Below are 25803 nucleotides of genomic sequence, written 5' to 3' on the forward strand. Positions count from 1 at the left end.
ATTTCATAAGAAAGAAGAAACACTGTAAATTTACAATACACCTAGTTTAGCTCAAACAATGTAAACAATATACAATTAAAGTTCATATAATAATCAACCAAATAAATCCATGTAGTAGCATAGCCTCAAACATCATCCACACACCATTGCCTTCTAGCCATATCTCTATTTATTTTACCTCAATTGTCAATTTAATAGTGTTGATTTTATCAGGTTTTCTTATATTTTTTTCTCATCACATAATTTTTACCAAATTTTCTTACATTTTCTAATCAACCAAACACCAAAAACATATATATATATATATATATCGATTGCTTCCTTGTACAAAGTTTCTACCATTTTATCATCTTCAAGCTTTCAGTCTTCTTCTTTCTTCACCTGATTCTTTCCTTGTATAATGATGTGGAAAACTCAAAAAATCTTTAATTAAAGAGAATGAAAAAAAAAAAAGACAAAGAAAAATCTTCACTTTCATACAATGATAAAAAGATTCCTAAATCACAAATAATAATAATAATAATAATAATAATAATAATAATAATAATAAAGCACTTTTTGAAAAATGAAAAAGTAATTGACATCAGATTGTAGATTTGTTCAATTGAAATTTTTTAGCTCGTTTTCTTTTACTCTCTCTTTTCTTTGCTTAAGCGCCAAAAGCATTGTTGTTTCTTTGAATTGATATTTTGTTGTCTTAAATTGATTCTGTTGGACAAAACACGTTAATGAACAAAATATTTAAATATAAATAAACACAGATTTATATATAATATAAAATATAAATAGAATAATTTATATTTAAGTTGTCAAAAACGTAAATCAATAAAAACCGTAACAATAGTTAAAATTGAAAATAAGAATAGAGATTTACTAAACGTTGAGGCCTGTTTAACACAGTCTCCTTAAGGCAGATTCAACCGCTCCTACGGTACTTGGAGAAACCTTGGTTGAATTTCTTCCAGGATACAACAACACAATGATCAAAACAGTAGTAATCAACGAACAAACGATGCCTTTTTCTATCACTAGAACATTTAAGATAAATGTCCTTATATAAACAGATTCTTAGTGCTGAGGAAAAATAATTTTGTGTTGGGCTAAAATAGCCGCAAGCCTAATTGGGTACAATGTTGAAAGAGTTACCTTCTTTGTCTACTATTCTCTCCACTTATGCTTCTATTTCAGCCATGGCTATGTTAATCCGAACCATCTTAAATGAAATGCTCCCTGAAAGGATGACAAACTACATCTTCTCTATGATTTATGACTTCACTTCTGCTTACTTCTCATCCGACTTTACCTTCATAATCGAAGACCGATGGCACGCTGGCGATAACCAATTGTTTCGAGCTGCGGAGATCTACTTGCCCACCATAATTGGACCCTCCAGCGATAGCCTTCTCGTAGGTTTCGATGAGTCCAGTGATCCCACCACACCACCAAAACGTAGCATCCCTGTTGATTGCAGGATCAAGGATGATTTTGATGGCATGCGCTTGGAATGGACTTTATCTTCTATTGAACCCAAAAAGTACTACGTCCCTACTAAGAGATTCTTCAGCTTGACCTGCAACAAAAGGGATAGAGAAAGAGTTGAGCAAAGGTACTTTCCTTATATTAACAGAACTGCACAAGAAATTCTGAACAAGAGTGACAGCCTCAGCATTTACACTTATGATCAAGAATGTTCTATGTGGGAGCCGACCGCTTTCAAGCATCCGTCAACATTTGAGACCTTGGCAATGGAGCCCCAGCTTAAGGAATTCATAATGAAGGATTTTAATTCATTCATGGAACACAAGGAGTTCTTCGAGAACGTTGGCAGGGCTTGGAAACGAGGGTACCTTTTGTATGGTCCACCTGGGACAGGAAAATCATCATTGATTGTTGTAGTTGCGAATTACATGAGATACAATGTATATGATCTTCAGTTTCAAGGCGTTAGAAACGATTACGATCTCAGACGCATACTCACATCCACCACAAACCGCTCCATTCTTCTCATCGAAGACATAGATTGCATCACAACAGCATCACATGATCGAACCAAGGTCATTGAAAAATGTGAAGCAGAAGAAGATGAAGATGAGAATAAACGTCCCTTCTCTATCAACTATCGGGTAATTCATTTGTTTCTCTCCTTATCTTGGTTTGATTGACGTTAAAACAAGTTTCTGAAGTCACTAAGTTAACATAATTTTGTAGGTAACACTATCAGGCTTACTCAACTTCATTGATGGATTGTGGTCGAGCTGTGGGAATGAAAGAATCATAATCATTACCACAAATCATAAAGAAGAGTTGGATCCGTATTTGCTACTACGGGCGAATGGATGTGCATATTTACATGGGATATTGTAGTCCAAACAGATTCGAAAACTTGTAGCTTCATATCTTGGGATCAAAGATGAAAAACTGTTTGGATGCATTGATGATATGATTAAAAGTATTGAAGTGACTCCAGCTGAAGTGGCACAACAACTGATGATCAGTGATGAACCCAAAGTTGCACTCCAAGGTCTCATCGAATTTCTTAACAGCAAGAAGGGTATAGAGGAAGCTGCAGTTGAAGAGAATACAAAATTCAATGCTTGCTGGGTCTGAGACACTGAAATATTTTTGACTTAATTTACTTATCTGGCTTAAAAGCGGGTAAACTTGTGGCATTTACAAAAGAGTTTGACTCCATATCATCAAAAGAGTGTGTTTCATGACAATCTTCATGGTTGAATTTCTTTCCTAAATCAATTTAGGATCCTGGTGCATTGATATTAACATTTTAAATATGAAGGGGAAATAACATCAACGCAAAATTCTTCCAGGTGTCCAAACATTTCCCCCTTGAATCTAACAGCTATTTTCCTCTCCTATATCAATTTTTGCAGCAACCCAATGCTTTAACTAAAAAGGAAGTTATCATATATACGTGGGCCCAATCTGGGGCTAGCTTCTTTTTTTATTACCATAAAATTCTCAGCATCAAGAAAAGGAAAAGTCAGGTTGGGTTAACCTTCCAAACCTAAGCCCACTAATCACAATGTCTCCCCAAAATCATTCATTCCCTAATTGTTACTCATCTAAACCTCTTTCATGGTTTTAGGAATGGTCTAATTATGAATTTTTAAAATTTAGTCTTTTTCCAAGCAACTAATTTCTTTCAGAATCTTTTTTCTACCAATCCATTACAAAATTGTGAAGGGCTCAAAAGTGAAATCCAGCCGTGTATATCAAAATCTCTAAATGAAAAACTTATAAGAGATTTCAAGGAAGATGAGGTAGTGGAAGCTTTAAAAGGCATGGCAACTCTCAAAGCATCTGGAATAGACAGATACCCAGCATTTTTCTACCAAAAATTATGGCATATAATAGGAAAAGACGTTACTCATTATTGCCTTCAAGTTCTAAATAATGGGATGGATTTCGAAGAAGTTAATAAAACCAATATCGTGCTTATCCCAAAGGTACAAACCCCTACGAATTTGGGACAATTTAGGCCCATAAGCCTTTGCAATGTCATATACAAGTTGATCTCAAAAATGGTTGTTAATAGATTTCAAAGGGTACTACACTTATGTATAGAGGAAACACAAAGTGCCTTTGTCCCAAGTAGACAAATTATTGGCAACATAATGATTGCTTATGAATTACTACTCTTTCAAAAAAAAGAAAAGAGGTGGCACAGAGTATTTTGCTTTAAAACTGGATATGAGCAAAGCATATGATAGAGTGGAATAGAATTTTGTTGAAAATATGATGAAGATGCTAGGTTTTTGCAATAGGTGGATTGAGCTCATAATAAAATGCGTACGAACAGTGTCTTACTCAGTAGTAATTAATAGGAATCAATGGGCAGAATTTAAACCAACATAGGGACTCAGACAAGGAGATCCATTGAGCCCGTATTTACTTATTATATGTGCAAATGGATTCTCTAAGCTCTGAACAAGGCTAAAAGAGAGATTTTTTGAAGGGGTCAAAGTGGGAAGAGGAGAGCTTGCTATCACTCATTTATTCTTCGTCGATGATAGCATCTTATTTGGGAAGGCAACAATGAATAACGCAATGACAATGAAGGCAATAGTCAATGAATATGAAAGTTTATCCAGACAACTAGTGAATTTCGAGAAGTCTTTGATCTATTTCAACAAGAATGTTCAAGACGATTTAAAAGGGCAGATAGAGGGAATTTGGGGTGTTTGGATTTCAATCAATCCAAAAAAATATTTGGGGTTACCTACAATGATTGGGCGGAGAAAGAAAGGTGCGTTTTTAGAATTAAAAGAAATATTCATCCAAAAATCAAAAAATTGGAGCATTCGCAACTTGTCTTTTGGAGGTAAAGAAATTTTTATCAAATCCATTTTACAAGCACTTCTGATTTATGCCATGCAGTGTTTTAAGTTACCAGTTTTATTTTGCAAAGAATTAGAAAATCTGATGAGTACGTTCTGGTGGCGCAATTTAAAAACAAATAAAGGCATCCACTAGTGTAGTTGGGTAGCAATGTGTAGTCCAAAAGAATTAGGGGGTATAGGGTTTAAGGATTTAACAATGTTTAATACGGCTCTGTTGGCTAAACAGATATGGAGACTAATCACCCAACCTGATTGTTTGTTTGCGCGAATTATGAAATCAAAATATTATCCACGTGATAATTTTTTAAATGCAAGGTTAGAAGCTTACCCTATCCTTTACCTGGAACAGCATTTGGAATGCACGAAGTTTGCTTGAGGAAGGAACAGGATGGAGGATAGGGAATGGCGAATCAACAAATATTTGGAATGATACTTGGCTACCCACACCTGATGATGGAAGAGTAAAAGTTCAAAATATTAATATCAGCTATTCAAAAGTAGCAGATCTTATTAATACAAATTCATTCACATGGAACTTACTCGAAGTAGAGCAAGCAGAAGCAATATTGTCAGTTCCCTTGGTGAATAGGATACAGCCAGATGTTCTAGTCTGAAGAGGGGACAAATTAGGCGAATACATAGTACAAAGTGGTTACAAATGGCTAATATCTAAGAATCTACACCTGCAGAATTATATTACAGACCAAACTATCACTAAAGAATTTTATTCAAAGATCTGGAATCTCCCGATCCCAAGTAAAATAAGAATACATCTGTGGAGGGTGGTGAGTAATTTTATTCCAACACTCAGTATTCTCAAATCTCGAAAACTCAGGAACGATGATGAATGTCTAGTTTGTTCATTTGGAGAAGAAATAGTAGAATACATTTTTCGAGATTGTGGATTCACAAAACAGATTCTACAAGAAGTTGGGATGGACACCTCGCCATCAAACACAAGACAAGTATGGAAACAATGGTTAGCAAGTTTCTTCCAAATGAATAACACTAAAACATGCATAGTCATGGCAATAACTATTTGGGCATTATGGTACAATAGAAATATAATTTATCACGAAGGTAAGAAGGAAAGGGTACAAGAGGTTTCCAGTTTTATTTTAGCTTATTTTAAGGAATTAGAGCAAGTTCAATCATTAATAGAAACTAGAATCATTCCGAGAGAGATGTTTTGGAGACCCCCCATGGAAGGACAAATCAAAGCCAATTTTGATGCTGCATATTCACAACAAAACTCGATAGCAATTGCGGGGGTTATCTTAGGAAATTATGAAGGCTTTGTTATGGGAGCATGCTCTTACCCTTTAGGAAAGACAGGGGATCCGACTACTGCAGAAGCAAAGGCGTATCTACAGGCAGTCATCTTTGAGGAAGAAATGGGCTTCCAAGATCTAGTGGTTGAAGGTGATGATCTAACTGTTATTAAAAAGTTGAAATTAGATACAGAGGATATATCGGTGATTGGAAACATTATTAAAGAAATCCAGAGGAAAAGAGCAAGCTGTTTTACCATAATTTTTTAGCATACACCCCGAAAGACAAACGAAGCAGCACATGCCCTTGGTAGTCGAGGCTATAATCTAGATAACCCATACTATTGGGTAGAAGAGGTATCGCCGGAGATTGAGTACATCATCGCCAACGACCAGAGAAGAAGATAGAATTGGTTGAAAAGGACATTTTTTACTGAGTCCGAGGATATAACACAAATACGCCTATACTTAAACGATCTCTGAAGAAACTCAGTAGAAGTAGATTACTAGTAAAAAGCTTCAATTGAATATCTTTGCAGCAAAGAAAAGGTAAAATCAGTTTACTCTACCAACACTTATAGAATGCAAAGAAGAGGAAATGGGACTATGATTGAAGAGAGGATTTAGGTTTTCAAGTTTATTTTTGCTTTTGCTTTGTTTTAGGGCAGTTTCATTGACGTTTCATTCATCTTTCAGGCTTTTATTTAGTAAGCATAACCGAGGCACCGCCTCAGCTACAAACAATAGTATGACAACTGCTTGACAGCTGGTATTGTTAAATCTTTGATCAGTGTGCCAAGGATCCTCTTATTTAATGCATTTTCGATTTTATTTTCAAAATTTAGTCTTTTTTTACTTTTTAATTTTAAAAAATAAAAATTAATCCTTAAACTTAGCAATTTTTTTATCTAGGTCGTTAAACTTTTTTTATTCACATTAGTCTATGACATTGGCAATTTTTTCCCAATTTAATCCATAATTTTGGATACTGTTAAGATATGATGATGTGGCATTCTAAAATTGTTTTATGTCATCACCTTAAAAATAGTTTTCAGTATATTTTTCTTTAGTTTTTATATAATTTTTAAAAAAGTTTCAAGTGATGATATCAAAAAAATTCAAGTTCTATGACAAATTAGAAAAAGTTTCCATGTTTCAAAAGTATATTGGACAAAAAAATTTTAAGAGACCAAGTTGAAAAAAATTGTCAAGTTGAAGGACTAAATGTTTCGTTATTCCTTTAAATAATTTAGTTATTTTCTTGTCTGATTTAAAAATTAAAGTTCATCAATAACATCATAACCGAATTTTATTAAGTTTAAGGGAATAACTTACATTAGGATGATCTTAAAAATTAAGGTTTTTAGGCACCAATAAAATTTTACCATATCATCAAACTTTAAAGACATGAAATTATTATTATACACTCATCTATAGAAAATTTATTTTGTGAACCTTTCCCATCATATTATTCATGGCCCCTTTCTAATTATTTAATAACATCTCAACAATTTTTTTCATATCATTATACACAATTTTGTACTTTTTTTTTACCTAGAATCCCAAACCTAAAACCTTGAACCTTAAATCTAAGAACCCGAACCCTAAACCCAAAAAACTTAAGACTACAAACCCTTGAACATTGACTACCAAACTTGTAACTTCAAACCCTAAAACTTAAATCATGAACCCAAACCCTGAACCTCGAGATTTAGGACAAAATAATTACCAAAATTATGTGTCACTAACATGAAAAAATTGCACAAAAATTACTATTTTTTAAAAAATTGGTTGCACAAAAATAAAAAATATATATTAACTTACGAAAAAAATGATTAAAATTTGTAAAAGAAAAAAAGATGTTTGTTTATAATTTAAAATTAATTATTTTAAGTAATTTAATTAAAGTTAAATTAAGTTAGAGAAGATATTAGATATAGATGAGTGCATAATAATACTTTGTTATCTTTAAAATTTAATGGCGTGACACTAATTTATTAATGCCTAAAAACTATGCCTTTTAGGATGATCTTAATATAATTTATTCTATAAATTTAAATATATATTATTAGACTTTAATTTTTAACTAAATATTTGATTAATAAAACACTTCCCATTAACAATATTATTAAATGAAGTGTAATTTTACACATCAAATGTGTAAAAATAAAAGTAGATGGGTAAAATTGAAAAGTACAAGGAGTGAGGCATAATTAAACCTTTACATGTCTGCCATGTGCCAATGTAACCGAAAGGCTCACTGTTATCAAGTCAAGACCACATCGTCAACCAATAAAATATTTTCACCTTTCAGTATTAATTTTATAAAACGACTTTACAAATTAAAATTGACAACCACAGTCAATTTTTATATTTTAATACACTGTGTATTCTACTTTTTCTTAATTTAATCCTTTTATTTTAATTTTGGTTTGAGACATCAGTCTTTGTATTTCTTAATTGACTTCCTCAATTAATTATATATATAAATTAATAAAATACAAAAAAAATTTAAAAAAAATTATATATAACTGTTTTGTAATTATGATCATCTATCCCAAACTTAGATAAAATCTAGGTTGTCTACCCGCAACTCAGATGAGCCTTACCAGAAGGATGCATGCAGGCCTTATAGTGGGGGCTCGTAAAGGGAGTTTGCGAGCCCAGTTCGCATATACCAAGGAGGGCTCGCAAGAGGAATTCGTAATTCCAATTCGCATATACGCAAGTAGTTTATATGTGAGGGGCTACGAAGTCTAGCAAGCAGACTGGAACAGTACATGTGTCCAACATGCATAAAACCTATTAAGAATGTCAATTTCATGAACAGTAACCGTGTGTATAAATATTTGATTATCTCTTTTAATAAGATACGACGAAAAAATACTCAATAATAACAAAAGTGATTCCTAGAATTTTGAAATCATGAAATTATCTTATAAGTTGGATTTCAATATTAATTTTTTTTAAAAAAAATAGTTGTGATTTTTAACTTCATCTAACCAAAAATAAATAAATAAATAAATGATTCCGACCAATTAAACTTCAAAGATATTTCATGTCAGCTTCCTCCATATTTCGTGTTTCACAGGAAGGTGCAATTTGCTCCCTCTCTTCCCCCATATTATTCTATACATTATTTTATTTAAATAGTAATAATAATAATAATTTCTTCCAGATATAAATCAGCAGCAGCCTCACCACAAAAGCAAAAAGTTAAATTCTACTATTTATATATGTAATTTGTGAAAATTATGGATTTAGTCATTATACTTTAATTTGATCAATTTTAATCCTGTATTTTTTGAATTGGTCAATTTTAGTTCATGTACTTTTTGAATTTTGAAATTTTAGTGTTGACCAAAACAATAGCAGTTAAATTCATTTGGTTAAATTCGATTACTAGTCCCATATTATACTTACAGTTGTAAATTTAGTCCATATTCACCAATTAAATCACCCTAAGACCCTATACTCTGTGAATTCTGAAATTTCAATCTAACACAAATGACAGTTGCTAATCCATTAACTGGATTTTTAATGAGTAATATGTGAAAATAACATGTTGATATGGCATTACACATTTGATATAATATGGTTACCCATTAGATATCGAAATAATATAATTTAATAAATTTAACAAATATTGAAATTTTAAAATTCAAAAAAATATAGGAGCAACATTTTGACATAATTGGACCGACTTGTTCATTGGACAACAAACCTTAAATAAAAATTATTTAAAAATTAGATATCTCAAAATTAAAGTTTAAAATTTAAGAGTAAAGATCGATTGATTCTTAACTTGATTGGTATGGACATTGTTGCCAATATAGGAGAATATGAGTTAGAATGTGCAGAAATGTATTATCCACTTATTTATGAGTCAGGGAGGATTTATGAGTAATTTTAATCATTATATAAAAAAATGATTAAAAACTATAATAAAATTATTCAAAAATAATAATAAAATAAAAGTACAGACATCTCTAACGTGGGATACCGGCCTTTTTATGAAAATAACCTTTTAATTTTAATTATGTACCAAAATGACCTACTTTTTTAATTAAACACCAAAATGACCTGAAATCTACAGTAAAAATTGGTGGAGCCAAATTAAATGGCGCCACCAACTTGCCACGTCAGCGAGCATAAAAAATTAATTTTTTGGAGCCATGTAGAATGTCGCTACCTGTATAAATACCAGGAAAATATTGAAATTTTTTAAAACATAGGAGGACTTAAAAAAATTACCCATTTTTCTCGTGGAGCCAAATTAAATGGCGCCACCAGTCTGCCCATGTCAGTAACTTTTTTTTTTTACTTTTTAACTTTTTTTGTTTTTGTCTTTATTTATTTATTTATTTTATTATTATTAATTTTAAAATTATGAAATATATATTTAAAATATTTTATTAACATATATTTTAATTTTTAAATATATATTTTGAAATTACTTTTTAAATTTTAAATATTATTTTTAATATTTAAATATTTTAAACTTTCAAATTTGTTATTAGTTTTATAATTATTTAAATATTATTTAATTTGTTTTATAATATTTTAAATTATGATTTTAAATTATTTTAAAGATATTCGGCTTTTTAATAAAAAACCCAAAAATTTAATTAATTATCAAAATGACCCATTTTTTAATTTGGCTCACCAATTTTCTTGTAGATTTCATGTCACTTCGTGTTTAATTAAAAATCAATTATTTTGATAATGAATTAAATTTTTGTGTTATTTTTATAAAAAGCCAAGATATTTAAACCATTTTTAAATTCTATTTAAAGTTAAAAATAATATTTTAATTAAAAAGTGAAATTTGAGTTATTTTTAACTTTTTAATTAAAATATTATTTTTAACTTTTAAATAGAATTTAAAAATAGTTTGAATATCTTGACTTTTTATAAAATAACACAAAAATTTAATTCATTATCAAAATAATTGATTTCTTAATTAAAACGAAAGTAATTTGAAATCTACAGAAAAGTTGGTGGAGCCAAATTAAAAAATGGGTCATTAAGTCGGTGGAGCCAAATTAAAAAATGGGTCATTTTGATAATTAATTAAATTTTTGGGTTACTTTTATTAAAAAGCGAATATCTTTAAAAATAATTTAAAATTATAATTTAAAATATTATAAAACAAATTAAATAATATTTAAACAATTGTAAAACTAATAACAAATTTAAAATATTTAAATACTAAAAAGTAATATTTAAAATTTAAAAAGTAATTTCAAAATATATATTTAAAAATTAAAAAAATATATTAAATATTTTAAATATATATTTAAAAATTTTAAAAGTAATAATAATAATAAATAAATAAATAAATAAAGACAAAAAAAAAAGTTACTGACATGGGCAGACTGGTGGCGCCATTTAATTTGACTCCACCAGAAAAATGGGTAATTTTTTTTAAATCCTCCTATGTTTTAAAAAATTTTAATATTTCTCTGGTATTTATACAGGTGGCTCTATTCTACATAGTTCCACCAAAAAATTAATTTTTTATACTCCCTGCTGACGTGGCAAGTTGGTGGTGCCATTTAATTTAGTTCCACTAATTTTTACTGTAGATTTTAAGTCATTTTAGTATTTAATTAAAAAAATAAGTCATTTTAGTACATAATTAAAATTAAAAGGTTATTTTCATAAAAAGGCCTCGGATACCATATATAGACCGCGTGAATATAGCGTCTGACCAAAGCTGCTTGCGCTGCAAGCTGAAAGAGTGGGCGTCCCACCATTCTATTATACGGTCAAATTTTGTTATTAGCTATTGTAGCATGCATAAGCTATAAATTTAATTTATATATTTTAATTTTATACTTTCTAAATTTAAAATTTTAATCTCGAAATAAATGGTAGTAATTAAATTTATTAATTTAAATTATATTATTAGTTTCATATCATGTATAAATTGTCAATTTAGTCCATTTTTCAATTTGATTAATGTTAGTTTTATATTTTTAAAATTTTAATTTTAATTTTAATGTTAATCATTAAATCCATTATTTAACTTGAGTAATTTTGATTATTTCATATAAAAATAATAAGCTGAGGTGACATTACACAAATATGCGAAAAAAAAATAAAAAGGGATCACAAATGAAAATAAGAGGATAGAGACTAATCTGGAATTTACCCATAATATAGGACTAATAATAGAATTGTACCCTACTGCTCTACAAGGTGGAGAAGAAGCACCCTTGCCTTTCGGCTACAATATTTAGACATTGACCTTTCCTTATTGGAAAAGCGGAAGATGTTTGACTTCAATCATCCATTAATTTGTTATGTTAATTATTTGATTAGCTAAATTATAGACTACAGATTCGAAAATTAAAATATACTTTAAATTTTATTTTAAGAATCTAATTTCTCTATTTTTCAAATTTAAAAATTTAAATTTAATTGTTAAAAAATTAAATTCTTTTATTAAATTCTTGGTGTAACATTAATACTCACTTAGTTTCCATATAATAAAAATAAATTACAATGAACTTAAATTTAACAAATAATTTTAACAATGTTTACAATTTTAAAAATAATATCAACATTTTAATAAAATAAAATATTTAAACTAATCAATGATATTGTAAAAGGTATGATTTTAATATTATAAAATTCTATATATTTAAATATATTCATATTATGATATATATAAAATATAAATTTTAAATAATAAAAATATTAAAAATAATTTATTAAGTAATTAGTATTATGATATGAAATATATAAACTTATAATATAAATATAATAAAATAATTTACTATAATTTATTGTTAATTTTATGATATATATTATATAAATTTTAAATATTTTTAAGTAATTAGTATAATTTGTTTATAAAATTTAATTAGAGCATTTAGAATTTATAATTAATATAAAAATGAGAGATAAATTTATAATTTGATAAACTAAAATTTAGATCTTTCAGTGTTTTTTTTCTTGAAAGATTAATTTGAAAAGCTATTTATTTGGTAAAAGTACTATGAAGATTTTTGTACTAAGATCGGGGTAAGCTAAAATTTTTTAGAATGGTCAAAATAAAATTTTAATTTTAATATTCTATATCTTTAAAATTTTTAAAAATTAAATCAAATTTTATAATTTTAAAGAGAAGAAAGTACAATTTTACCTTTACTAGTTTAAATTTTTAAAAATTTCTAAATGACCTAAATAATAATTTTCCATTTTAGGAGGGCAGGCCCCTTGGATTGGCCTCTGACTAAGAGTCGAATTACATTTTATCCCCTTTATTTAAAAAATTAGCAAATTAGTGCCTTTAAGTTAGAACAAATAGCAAATTAATGCTTCAGTTAAATATTTCATTCAATTCTATTGTTAAGAATCGATTCTTGTACATCAACATGACATATATGTGACACGTCATGTTGATAAAGGATGAGAAGGATGACTGCGAAAACGGATCGTAAAATTTGTCAAAGTCACGGATTTGACTTAGGGCCCTAAAAGTTCGGAAAGAAACTTGGATTTTGACGCAACCTAAAACGAAATTGAATCCAAGTCAGATAAAACAATTAAAATCAATAACTAAAATAAAATAATAAATCAAAGATTAAGGAAGCAAATAAAGAAGATAAATAGAAAAATAGAATGTGACGTGTAAAAGTCTTAAGAAGCCTTGGAAACATAAAGAATCCATAAGCCCCTTTCAAATGGCTCTAATTTCCACTTCAAGATAGAAACATTGGTAAGAAAAAATTTGAAGATGATCCCCACAATCTAAAAAGATTGGTAAAAGTCTTCTAAAAGAAACTCAAAAGAAATTATTGAAAAAAAAAGCTAGAGAGAATTTATTAACTCAAAAAGAAATAAAATAATAATAAATTATCGACAAAAATTTAGAAAACTCTAAATAACTTAAAATACTTAATAATTATAAAAAATTAGAATAAAATAATAAAAAATAATAATATTTGAAAAATATAATATTAGGCTCATATATAATAAAAATTAAGTCTAAAACCTGAACACAATATGATTTAAACTCTAAATAAAAGCTCGAAATTCGTAATTCCTGTCTTAATCCTGTTCAGAAATTCTGTTCGCATATTCTTCACTAAAATGGTCATAACTTGAGCTCCCATTCAAAATGCATTTCGAAGCTAAGAGATAGATTTTCAAATGCCATGAGACATCTCAACCCAAAAATATCAGGATCACATCCAAAAAGTAGTCTAAGTCTACTGATTTCCTAAGCTTAAAATTTGGCAGTTTTGATGATTGGAAATTAATAAATTTCACCTCATTCGTGCATGTATCACATGTGTAACTATCAAATTATTTCATCAACTACGTTAATTTTTAACAATAGAAATAGATGTAATTATTAATAAAAAAGACTAATTTACATGTTTTTTATTAAATGAGAAAAATGCTATATGATTCCTAATCCAGAGGCTCTATAGTATTTTTACCCATTTTGTTTTTTAGTTCGAAAAACACTTGAAATAAACTGACCATTAAATGCATTTACATAAGGCAGAGGGCCCACGAGCCTGTTTCAGTCAAACAGTCTACACAGATGATGTCTATTTCCAGGAGCTTTCCTCAAAGAGTCATGACTCATCAACACGTCGTCTCTTGAGATGTATATAAGTCAATGCCTGCCTCCTATCCTATGTACCGAGTGTTCCTCAGCCTTCTGTTCAATTTTTTTTTTTTTGCTTTCCCTGTTTTTCTCTGTTTCCAGACAGGGGGATAGAAAATGGCTACGGTGTGGAATGAGTTACCTTCTTTCTCCACTCTTTTCTCCGCTTATGCCTCTATTTCAGCCATGGCTATGCTGATCCGTACCATCTTAAATGAAATGGTCCCAGAAAGGATGAGAAACTACATCACCTCCAAAATTTATGACTTGACAGGTGCTTACTTTTCATCAGAGTTCACCTTCGTAATTGAAGACCGATGGCACGCAGGCGATAACCAAATGTTTCGAGCTGCTGAGCTCTACTTGCCAACCATAATTGGACCCTCCAGCGAAAGTATTGTTGTAGGTTTCGATGAGTCAAGTGACGCCAGGAAACCACTAAAACGAAGCATCCCTGTTGGTTGCACGATCACGGATGATTTCTAAGGCATACGCTTGAAATGGGCTTTATCTTCAATTGAAACAAAAAAGTACTACGTCCCTAATAAGAGATTCTTTAGCTTGACCTGTAAGAAAAGTGATAGAGAAAGGGTTGAGCAAAGATATTTCCCTTTCATCAACAAAACTGCACAAGCGATTCTGAGCAAGAGTGAGAGCCTCAACATTTACACATACGATCAAGACTGTTCCATGTGGGAGCCCGCAGTTTTCAAGCACCCAGCAACATTTGATACCCTGGCAATGGAGCCCGACCTTAAGGAGTTCATAATGAAGGATCTTGACTCATTCGTGGAACGCAAGGAGTTTTTCGAGAATGTTGGCAGGGCCTGGAAACGAGGGTACCTTTTGTATGGTCCACCAGGGACAGGAAAATCATCACTGGTTGCTGCAATTGCAAATTACATGAGATATAATGTATATGATCTTCAGTTTCAAAGCGTAAGAAACGATTCTGATCTCAGACGCGTACTCACATCCACAACAAACCGCTCCATTCTGCTCATTGAAGACATAGATTGTAGCACGAAAGTCACACATGATCGAACCAAGGTCAAAGAAAATTGTGAAGAAGAAGAAAATGATGAACTCAAACATCCCTATGGTACCGATCCTGGGGTAATTCATTTGTTTCTCTACTTATCTTGGTTTGGTTGAAGTTGAAACAAGTTTTTCAAGTCTCTAATCTAACATAATTTTGCAGGTAACACTGTCAGGTTTACTCAACTTCATTGATGGATTGTGGTCGAGCTGTGGGAATGAAAGAATCATAATCTTCACCACAAATCATAAAGAAAAGTTAGATCCGGCGCTGCTACGGCCAGGGCGAATGGACGTGCATATTTACATGGGATATTGTAGTCCAGCAGGATTCAGAAAACTTGCAGCTTCATATCTTGAAATCAAAGATGACAAACTGTTTGGCCGCATTGATGATATGATTAAAAGTGTGGAGGTTACTCCAGCTGAAGTGGCACAACAACTAATGATCAGTAATGAACCAAAAGTTGCACTCGAAAGTCTCATCGAATTTCTTAACACGAAGAAGAAGGATATAGAGGAAGCAGCAGTTGAAGAGAAGGAAAAGAGTAATAACGAAGAGCAAGAATCAGAAGAAAAGCAAATTGAAAGACAAAATTCAGAGTTTGTCGAGTCTGAAACAAGATGCATATATTTGACTTAGTTTAGCTAAGTTACGAAGTAATAAAAGCTTTTGTTTGTTTATACTTAATTACTTGTCAGTTCTTGAAAGGGATAAACAGCATGAAGAAGACTCAATCATTTGCATACGAATAGTGGTCAAATTCAAACCAACCGCAATTTTTAGCTAGTTAACTAAAAGTCCCCTGATAAGGTTAAATTTTGTTGTGGCATTTACAGTAACTTGACTGTATATCATCACAGCTTCATGGTTGAATTTCTTTTAAATCAGGTGTCAAGTTTAGGATCTTGCTGATCAAAGATATTACACAACCAATCATCTCTACCGCTGCAATGATGAAAGAGGTAAACCCTGGAGAAAGTTATATGAAGGGGGCAGTATATCTTTTGCCGATGATAGAGATTGAATCAACTCATCTAATTGCCGTGCAAACATGCAAACTACATCTGCTACATTCCTGGTTATCCAATCTTCATGTACCCTGCAGAATTGGGAAAACAATTATAGTGCATTAAACAAAAATTGATATTGATGAGTTAAATACGAATGGGAAATAACATGAATGCAAAAATTAATACTCAAGGAAATTGATAACTTAGCTATCTCAACCATGGAAATGAATTAGATATTGAATAAGAGAGATTACAGCAATGAAACCAATGAACTCTTCCAGGTGTCCAAATATTTTTTTTACTGAATCTTGCAAAAGCAGACAATCCAATTCTAACAGCAATTTCTGTTCTATCCTTCAAGCATGTGAGTTTTATAAGTGCCAAGTCAGGCATATTATTCTTTTATCACAATCATTCAAGAGTATCAATGTGCTTTGGCTTTGCGTTTCTTTCTTGTTTCAATTTCCTAGTTTACATATGTATGTGCCACTGAACTTGTTCAGTGAAGAATGAGAACCAAATTTTTGTCAATGACTGCAGGGCATAAGACCAAGAGCATCAAAAGTTTCCAAACATGAAACAACTAATCTATTAAGCAAGTCAGAAAATCAACGAGCTTATTGTTTTAGCTAACAGTCAATTGAGATCAATTGAGACTAACCTCGGCTGAGATGCAGGAGTTTCACCACAATCAGAAAAGATCACCTTGATAATAGGGAGTAAATCTAACTTCAGAATAGATTCAGCTGCACTAGTTGTGTCCAAACAATAACCAGAACAGCACCAAGAGTTTGGATTTAGCAGAACAATTTGCAACAATGGAGACTTGGTTTTAAAATCTCTAATCAAAGTTCGAAATGATAATTCATCTTTTGCATTCTCCACTAGCTGATTAGTGAACATTCTTTCCAAGCTATATTTTCTGTTCACAATGAGAAAACTTAAGGATGCAGTACGATCTACATCAATCAGAATAAAGTAACACTTCTAAAGCTATCTAATCACTAAAATGATTCATATGTAAGAAAAAATCCAAACAAAATAATTTATGGTAATTGTGCTCAATTACCAAATGGGTTTCTGCTCACCTGAATAAGTCCCCTGATCCACCAGCAGATGAAGAAGTGGAAACGTAGCATTTAAAGAGTCGAACTCCACCATCAATGGGTGCAGCACCATTATAAAAAGGATAAGCTCCAAGAAGCGATAAACAGTTAGGGCATACAAATTCCATCCAATCAATATCCATCGAGAGATTGTAAGATTTAGCCATAAAAACATTTCCAAGAAAACCATTAAGAAACAGTTTCTGATTAGCCAAAAGCTGTGAAGTGTTTTGGTCCACTGGACAAGTTTCGGGAACACTGTGTTGGCTACCTTCGTCAAAATGATTTTGTATATGATCTGCTGTATGAACACAACACCCTCGCGCTGATGTCTCAGTTTCAGAGAAATCTGATAGAGGTAATGCAGAAAAAAATTCATTACCACTGGCTTTCTCCTTAGTAACTAGCGCACTTGTACTAACACTATTATCCTTGAGATGAGTAGAGCTCAACTTCTCGCATAAGTCATTTGTTCTCTCTTGAGAACTTAACATATCTTCACTCAAACCAGAGTCACTAGAAAAATCTGGTCGAGGCTGGTATTCATGAGTTCCATTATAAAGTTTAAATGCCACGAGGTCATCCTTGAAAAGAAGAATGGTCGTAAAGTTTAAAAGACACACACCCTTAGCACATCTATAGGAATTTGCAAATCTAGTCACCAGCTTCTCACTTATACCCCCGAATGAACAACAGCAACCTCCAAACCAATTATCAGCAACCTCTCGCCAGTCAATTGATGGCATTTCCACAAAATTTCTACATAAATAAATCAAAATTCCCAAAATAAATAGGAATGAAAGGACAACAAGCAAAGGGATATCAAACAGCATATATATTTGAAACTGACATTAATGAGGACAACGAAATGAAAACATATGACCTACCTAAGAGGACTTTTAGTCAGCCTAGTGGAGCATTTTCTGCAATAGAAGTGTACTCCTTCCATTGATGACAGACTCTTCAAATCTAACACACACACACACACGCATGCAAAAGAAGAAGAAGAAGAAGAATGAGCCAAGCGTAGAATAAGCTAATTTAAGCCTCCATTCAGTTGCCATGAGAAATGATAAAAAAAAAAAGGTCATGCCCAAATATAGCTTTTGCATATAAATCATAGAACTAAAATCCGCATCAAATTTTGCATTTTTCTATTAAAAACGCCTTCTTCTCCACTTCCCCCCCCCCCACCCCCCAAAAAAAAAAAGAAAGAAAGAAAGAAAAGAAAAGAAAATACTAGCTTTTGCATTTTCACTTCGGGAGTAAAACGTTAAATACTGAAAAATAACAAATAAATGAAAGTTAAAATTGAACTAACCAGTATCCATCACCAGCGGCTTTGCAGCATCCAATGAGGGGTCATTATAGCCATTTTCAGACGAATCCAACATCAAATCAAAGCTGGAAACGATTGGATGATCAACAGGAAGAAGCAAAACAAGCTTAACCTCAATGTGATCATCCAAAGCTCTAAAACTCACCGGAGCTTCAGAATCTATCAGAACTCTTGGAATCGGAACCCTAAGCGACACCTCTTCCTTCTCCCCCTCTTTTAGCCACGAAACGAGAAGATGAGATTGAGAAAGATTGAGTTGAACTTCGAGGTTTCTGCATTGAACCGAAGGATTTGCTTGAGAATCGAAGAGGAACAAACGGAGATTTGGAGAATGAGATTGCGCTTCCCATGTGAACCGCCAGTTTCTAGGGTTTTCAAGGTTTGACATTTTTTCCCCTTCCTTCTGGGTTCCTCAATTGTTTCAGTTAAGTCAGTGTTTGTTACGCGCTTAAATTAAAACCAGACAGTTTTTCTTTTTTCTGTTTATTTCCTGAAATACCCTTAAGGTTCAAAAGCGGCCCAATGGGTATTTCGGATTAACGCCCATTTACTTTGCTAGAAAAGCCGATCCATTGGGACATTTTGGCTAAATTATAAAGTTAAAGATTACAAATTTACAATATGCTTGAAGTTTCTATCATTTTATATATTTAGAATTTAAACCACATATTTTTATTTTTAAAATTTTATTTTTTTAACCTTTAAAATTTAAAATTCAATTCTAGTTATTAAGGTTAAAATTATTTTGTTAAATTTTTCGGTTTGACATTTTAAAATTTTTTAAAAAACCCACTCACTTAGTAATCAAGTGACAAAAAATATGACATTGTAATGCACCTAAATTTAACAAAGAATTTTAATGATTTTTATAATTTTAAATTCACATAAATATTTTAATTGCAATAAAGTATTTTGACTAATTAATGACATTGTAAATTAAATTTCAAGTTTGAGCGTAGTATAGAAACCAAAATCTAAATTTGATCATTATAAATAAGAAATGAAATTTAATCATTATCTTATAAACTAAGAACGGATCGGAGGTATGTCATGTAAGAAAGGTCTTAAAATATAAAAGTGGAGGTATCAAATTAAAAAATTTAAAAGTATAAATATTAAATTTTGAGCATAGTATATGGACCAAAACTGAAATTTAATCATTGTTATATAATTTGACTTATCAAGCGGAGATAGAGCTTTTGTGTTAGAAAAATAATTTATATAAATATTTTAGTAATTAATGCCATTATAAAAGGTAGGAGTGAAATTTATTATGTGAAATTAAAATATAAAGATTAAATTTTAAATCTGATTATAATATAGGGATCAAAACTGGGAAAGAAAAAAATGCCAAGAAAACACCTGTCATGTAAGGAACGCCTTTTATATATAGTTTATAGATATTAAATTTAATTATTCTACCAAATTTTATTAAAAAAAAATTAGTATAAGAAGGTTCCAAAAGTTATGATTTAAATTTAAGATTAGTTTTCCCAAATTCTTAATTTGCTCCTCCAGTTTCAACTTTACTTCATAAAGAAATGCAATAAATACAAAAAATTTCTTTAAGAAAAAGTCATTGCAGCCACATATGATCACTATTATCATATTCATTAGATGTGGCATGCGACAATTAATTAATTCGCTAATCGTAATCAGTCTATTAAAAACATAAATATATTTGCTTTACATTTCATTAGTACGTATTAAGATCCAAAGAATGAGCATAAAGGTTTTGAACGCAGTCATAGAAAGGGTAATGTTTAAAATGTTTTATATTTATACTTAAAAAATAAAAATTAAGTTTTTTTTAATTTTTTAATTTAAAATTTTAATTCATAAATATTTTTGTTAAAATTTGTTTGTTTGATATGTTATTTAGTAACGTGAGAAATAAACATATTTAATTGACAAATTTTAGTAAAATTACCAATGAGATAATGATTGAACTAAAATTTTAAATTAAAAATACAAAGATTAAATTTTAAATTTTGTAAAAGTACAAAGACTAGTAATATATTTGAACCCAAACTAACTATCAAGTTACAGTAATTAATTACATTTATAATTAAGTCAGATCATTAGGTTGGTTTGTTGTGGTGGAAAAATGACATAGATTTTGTCTTGAATTAGTACCTAACTTTGTTCGGTTTACACTTTTTAATTATTTAATTTAATTTAAAACAGAATTCCTATAAAATTATTTTCTAGATTAATATGCCCAAAATGCCTTATTAGGAGTTGGAGATATTTGTCTTTTAAAACTTAATCTCAGGTTAAGATTAATTTATTAGTTAATTAAATATTGTGCACCTAATTAGTGCTTTGTGAGTTTGACCATATAAAAAAGTTTGAGATGGGTTAAGAAATCGTAATCACAAAACATCATTAAACCAAAAGAAGTATCTATAAAATTAATCAATGTATTATTTTTATAATTAATGTATTAAATAAAAACTTATAATTGAAACCTACAAGGACGGATTATCTTAGCTTTTTGTATGATTGATTGATATAAAATTGAGGAATCTTTGGTTTGGTTAATTTGCTTATATATACATATATATATGGATTCACGGGTTGATGAAACCAAACCTGAGCATCAGAGATGAGTTAAAGAGATAGAGGCGACATTAGGACAACTTCTTTAATTACTATATTCTATTTAGTTTATGTCATGTTTTAATTATTTTAATTTTATATTTAATAATTAATTATATCAATAAGTTGATTAAAAAACCAGAGAGAGCAATGGCAACTTTTTTCAGCAATGTACAACCCAGCCATGGTTTAGCCAATTTTTTTACCGGTTCATACAATAACATGTTTAAAAGAAACGAAATTAAAAGAGCAAGAAAACTATCAGAAAGCAAGGATTAAATCATTACATAATCATATCAGCAGAAGCAAAGATGGGTTGGTTGCCATAGAAACAACCCCATGGATTATTCATGAAGGTATCAATATTGACCTGATGATGATGGTGATCATGGTCAGCTTCATAGTTGTTGGGATGATCATATCCGAAAACCCCATTGTTTGAGCTTATGAAATCATTGATTTCATTGAGAGATTGAAGCCTGGTACTGAGCTCAGCCATCTGAGCTCTAAGGACCGTGTTCTCGGCCTCGATGTTCAAGTAGATTTGTGTGGTTATGTTGATGTTGGCAAGGATCTGGTTGTTTTCATGTGCGAGCTGAGAAACTTGGCCCATCAGATCATCCAAGTGCTTTTGTTTACGCATCCGAGACCGGCGAGCGGCTTCCCTGTTGGACGCCATTCTTTTACGCTTCCTTTCATTTAAAACCTGCTGAAACTCCTCCACCGAGCTTGAGCTCCTCCGCGTGGCTGAAGATGAAGATGATCCAGTTCTTGAAGTAGCCATAACAATAACAATTATAACCAAAAAAAACAAAAAAACAAATATGGGATTATATATGAAAATTGGTTTTAAAAATCTGTATATGTATGGGGGATGGATTATAGAAAGAGATAGTTCATGAAAACACGTAGAACCAGTAAAGGAAAACAACGGAGAAAGATTGAACAAGATGGGTCCTGCGCCTAAGAGTAGAGTTTATCATCAAACCAGAAAGGAGGATTTCACAGAGTACAGGAGACATGAGTCTCGAAGATCAAGAACAAGGTGTTAATAATAAGCATCAAAAAGGGATATTAAAGCTAATTTTGCTAGCTTGTTGACACAAGAGAGAAATGAAGAGACTCTGGGAGGGATCTTTCAGAATATATATGTAAACATGAACCTGAGAAATTAAGAAGCCTTTGAAGAAAATTAGAGGGAAAAGGAGATGATAAAGGAAAGAGGTTGATCTGGGGATTCTACGGTGGGCTTTATAAACAAAGAAATGCCCATTGGAAACTGATAAACTAATGGACAAATCACACTGCTGTCTTGCATTAAAAAATATTGGGGACAATTAGGGAATGGCGTCTAGAATGTCGAAAGTGGGGGCCATTGAAGAAGTAGCACGCCTAAAATTGATAATGGTAAGCTTGCAGTAACAATTATCTACGACAATGTCATGTCAGTTCTCTCTGCTTCTGTCGGTTTTAAGACAGTCGTCTTCTTGCTAGTCTGGCAGCTTGCAGTAAATCTTCATGCAAGATTTGCATGGTGTTCATGTACGATGCAATTACATGTTACCCTACTTACATATGTCTACATGTTCTGCTCTTTGGAACTTCAAATATTGAGGGCCCCGTCCCGCGACGTTGAGATATGAGATTAAAATCAGCAACATGTATTTAGATTCAGTAAAGTAAAAATAGAAAATAATATTTAATGATTTAATATTAAAATACATAATAATAACTATCAAATCTGGGCTACATTAAACAATAAAATTAAAATTATAGTTAAAAGTTATTAAAATTATATACATTCTGATTAATGAAATTTTAATATTAAATAATAATTAATGTTATATTTAGGGTATGTTCTGCCGTACTTAAAAAATATTTTTAGCTTTAAAAGTATTTTTAAAGAAAAACTATCTAAACAAGTTACTTTTTACTGAAATTTTAGCTTTTCTCTCTTAAAACTATTTTTCGTGCTTAATTAATTTTTCATCCCTCCAATAACATAGTATCTTCTTTTTTAAGCTTAATTACAAATGTGTTAAAATCATTAATTAAAAATAAAAATATATTTTAAAATACTAATTAAAAATATTTAATGGTTATATTTAAATATTTAAAATATAGTTTATATATTCTAATTAAATTAAATAATTAACATTTATTGCTTAAAATATTTAAAATTATATTTCATATATTAAAATATTAACAACAAGTTATAATACTTTTTTATATTCTTACTAAAATATAATAATATTAACTAATTTAAATATTATTTAAATACATATTTGTTACTTGATAATAACATATCTAAAATGGACATTTTATTTTTCAAAATACTTTTTGACAGCAATGCTAAACATCAAATTTTAAACTAAACTTTTCAAAAATATTTTTCCACAACACTTTTCAAAAACATTGCTAAACTAGCCCTTAATGAAAAATGATACTTCAACTTGAGGTTCAATGACGTGTATGAACCTCACTAGAGGTGTTTGGGTACATTCCATGAATTAGTTTTGTTACCTGAAATGATTGCTAGGCTTGATATTTTAAACATGCTTTTTGTTTTCTTATATAATGTTATTGGTTCTTTTCAACTTAGAAGTTGTAGGAAGACTCTTGGCTTTGGCTTCACTTGAGCAACTTCTAGTTGAATGAATATCTTCTCCAACTCATCCAACAAAGATTTGTGAGGATTTGTAATGTCCTTGTACAGATTTCTTTTGTTAAGGTGAAGGGATGTTACAACCTCACCAATTGTGACTTATGGTAGTCCATTCTTAGGAAAGTTTTTCGAGTTTGCTCCCTTAATCTCCTAATTAACCCCTACGACCACTTTATCTATCTTATTCATTATTCTTGCCCTCTCGAAACTATGTTATTTCACGGATTTTTTAAACAAGCTCTACACTCTCAATGATTAAAATGACTACCATATGAAACTTACCCTCAACTTTATCCAAACCAGTTTGGTTCCATGCTCCCTTTCTTTCTTCAGTTCATCCATACTTGGCTTCCAATCAAGCTTGCTTGGTAATATCCAAAAATGTTTAGATTAATTTTATCATTTGCTTTATTTTATTCTTCGAAAAATAAAAGAAAAAGAAATAAATAATTTACACGATTCTGTAAAAGTTTGGAAACAGAAAAAATTGTTTTGAATATAAAGAATTCAATTTATGTTTAGATTTAGTTAATGATATGGTTTTAATATTGATTAGTTAGATACAATTTTAGTTTCAAAATTAGGTTATATTCAAATCAAGATTTGATTAAAAATGATTGATCTTCGGTTTTGAGTGAAATTCAATTTAGGTCAGTTTTGAGTGAAATTCAATTTAGGAATCACACGAAAGAAGCAATGACTTATTTATTTGGTGGAAAAAAATTATGCTTTTGCATTAAAGAATATGATAAGAGAGAAATAATTAAGGGGAAGAAGAAAAGAAAAAGAAAAGAATTAAATTGTTCAAAAAAATAAAAGTATAGGAACTAGTTTTAAAAGATGGAAAACATAGAAAAGTTACGTTAAAAGAAATGGAGAAGGGAGGAAAACAGATCGAGAAGGAGAAGAGAATGGAAAATAAAGAAAAAAAGAAAGAAAGTTCAAAGAACATAAAAAAAAAAAATTAAATTGCTCAAAACGAAAAAAATATACGGATCAATTGTATAACTTAACCTAAAATTTTCATTTGAAATGATGATTTAACATATCACGTTAGCTTCCCGTTACACTGTTAATGACAATTAACGTTTAATGACTAAAATGTTACAATACAATAACATAAGTAACTAAAACATAACATTTCAAACATAAGTGACTAAAATGTGACTTGAGACAAATAAAAAGTGATTATTTTAATAGTTTACCCACTAATAAATAACAATATATTTCTAATATTATTTTTTAACCTAGTTTCTTAAGAAAATATACAAACATATAAAAAGCCACAAACGTGGCTTCTTTTTATTGGGCCAATAAAAAAATAACGTTTTCAAACTTTAGGCATTTAATTAAAATATATATATTTTAAAAGTAAAATTGTGAATTAAATAGTTTATGAAAAATTTTGGAATTGAAAATACTAAAGAACTGAAATTGTAAAAAGAATCTATAATAAGATAATTTAATAAAATATATTTTTGTACGACAATCAAATCACTAAATTTTATGTTCCCAATAATATAACATTTCAAATATTGCACTCGTAATTTTATGTTTTATAATTAAATATAATTTTTTAATAATTTTATTATATGTTTTGATTATATCTGTATTTTTTATACTATATCTAGAATTATTCATAATCTTTAATTCATAAATAGAAAAATAATGAAATTTAGCACTTAAACTAACATCTTTTATATTGATAATAATATTCATATTACTTAAACATAAAGCGAATAAAGATTAATTTGTGAGATTGCAAATTGATAAAATATCTTA

General features: G+C 30.1%; 2 protein-coding genes and 2 pseudogenes across 2 annotated transcripts; 2 read left to right on the forward strand and 2 right to left on the reverse strand.

Annotated features, from left to right (window-relative positions):
• The first annotated feature begins 1121 nt into the window (after positions 1-1121).
• Positions 1122-2607, forward strand: LOC108471959 (AAA-ATPase At1g43910-like; annotated as a pseudogene).
• Positions 2608-14262: 11655 nt separating this feature from the next.
• Positions 14263-15987, forward strand: LOC108474013 (AAA-ATPase At1g43910-like; annotated as a pseudogene).
• Positions 15786-19214, reverse strand: LOC108474012 (uncharacterized). Its single transcript, XM_017775870.2, has 5 exons — positions 18738-19214; positions 18304-18385; positions 17399-18175; positions 16972-17232; positions 15786-16399 (listed from the first exon to the last, which is right to left on the reverse strand). The coding sequence occupies exons 1-5, from the start codon at positions 19141-19143 to the stop codon at positions 16240-16242; spliced, it is 1686 nt and encodes a 561-aa protein (XP_017631359.1). The 5' UTR covers positions 19144-19214; the 3' UTR covers positions 15786-16239.
• Positions 19215-21544: 2330 nt separating this feature from the next.
• LOC108472642 (bZIP transcription factor 2-like) lies at positions 21545-22661 on the reverse strand. The gene has a single exon (XM_017774190.2). It carries the CDS (start codon positions 22138-22140, stop codon positions 21640-21642), a length of 501 nt encoding a protein of 166 aa, XP_017629679.1. The 5' UTR covers positions 22141-22661; the 3' UTR covers positions 21545-21639.
• Between the last annotated feature and the right edge of the window lie 3142 nt (positions 22662-25803).

This window comes from Gossypium arboreum, chromosome 11 (assembly GCF_025698485.1).
Source record: "Gossypium arboreum isolate Shixiya-1 chromosome 11, ASM2569848v2, whole genome shotgun sequence".
In the NCBI taxonomy this organism is placed as follows: domain Eukaryota; kingdom Viridiplantae; phylum Streptophyta; class Magnoliopsida; order Malvales; family Malvaceae; genus Gossypium; species Gossypium arboreum.

Bases quoted from the DNA above. Each gene is read 5' to 3' on its own strand.
- LOC108474012 (XM_017775870.2), bottom strand. From the start codon at position 19,143: ATGTCAAACCTTGAAAACCCTAGAAACTGGCGGTTCACATGGGAAGCG. The intron at 17,233-17,398 runs GTGAGCAGAAAC...CATTGTGAACAG, and splicing joins GGATCAGGGGACTTATTCAG to AAAATATAGCTTGGAAAGAA. The intron at 16,400-16,971 runs GTTAGTCTCAAT...CCAATTCTGCAG, and splicing joins ACTCCTGCATCTCAGCCGAG to GGTACATGAAGATTGGATAA.
- LOC108472642 (XM_017774190.2), bottom strand. From the start codon at position 22,140: ATGGCTACTTCAAGAACTGGATCATCTTCATCTTCAGCCACGCGGAGG.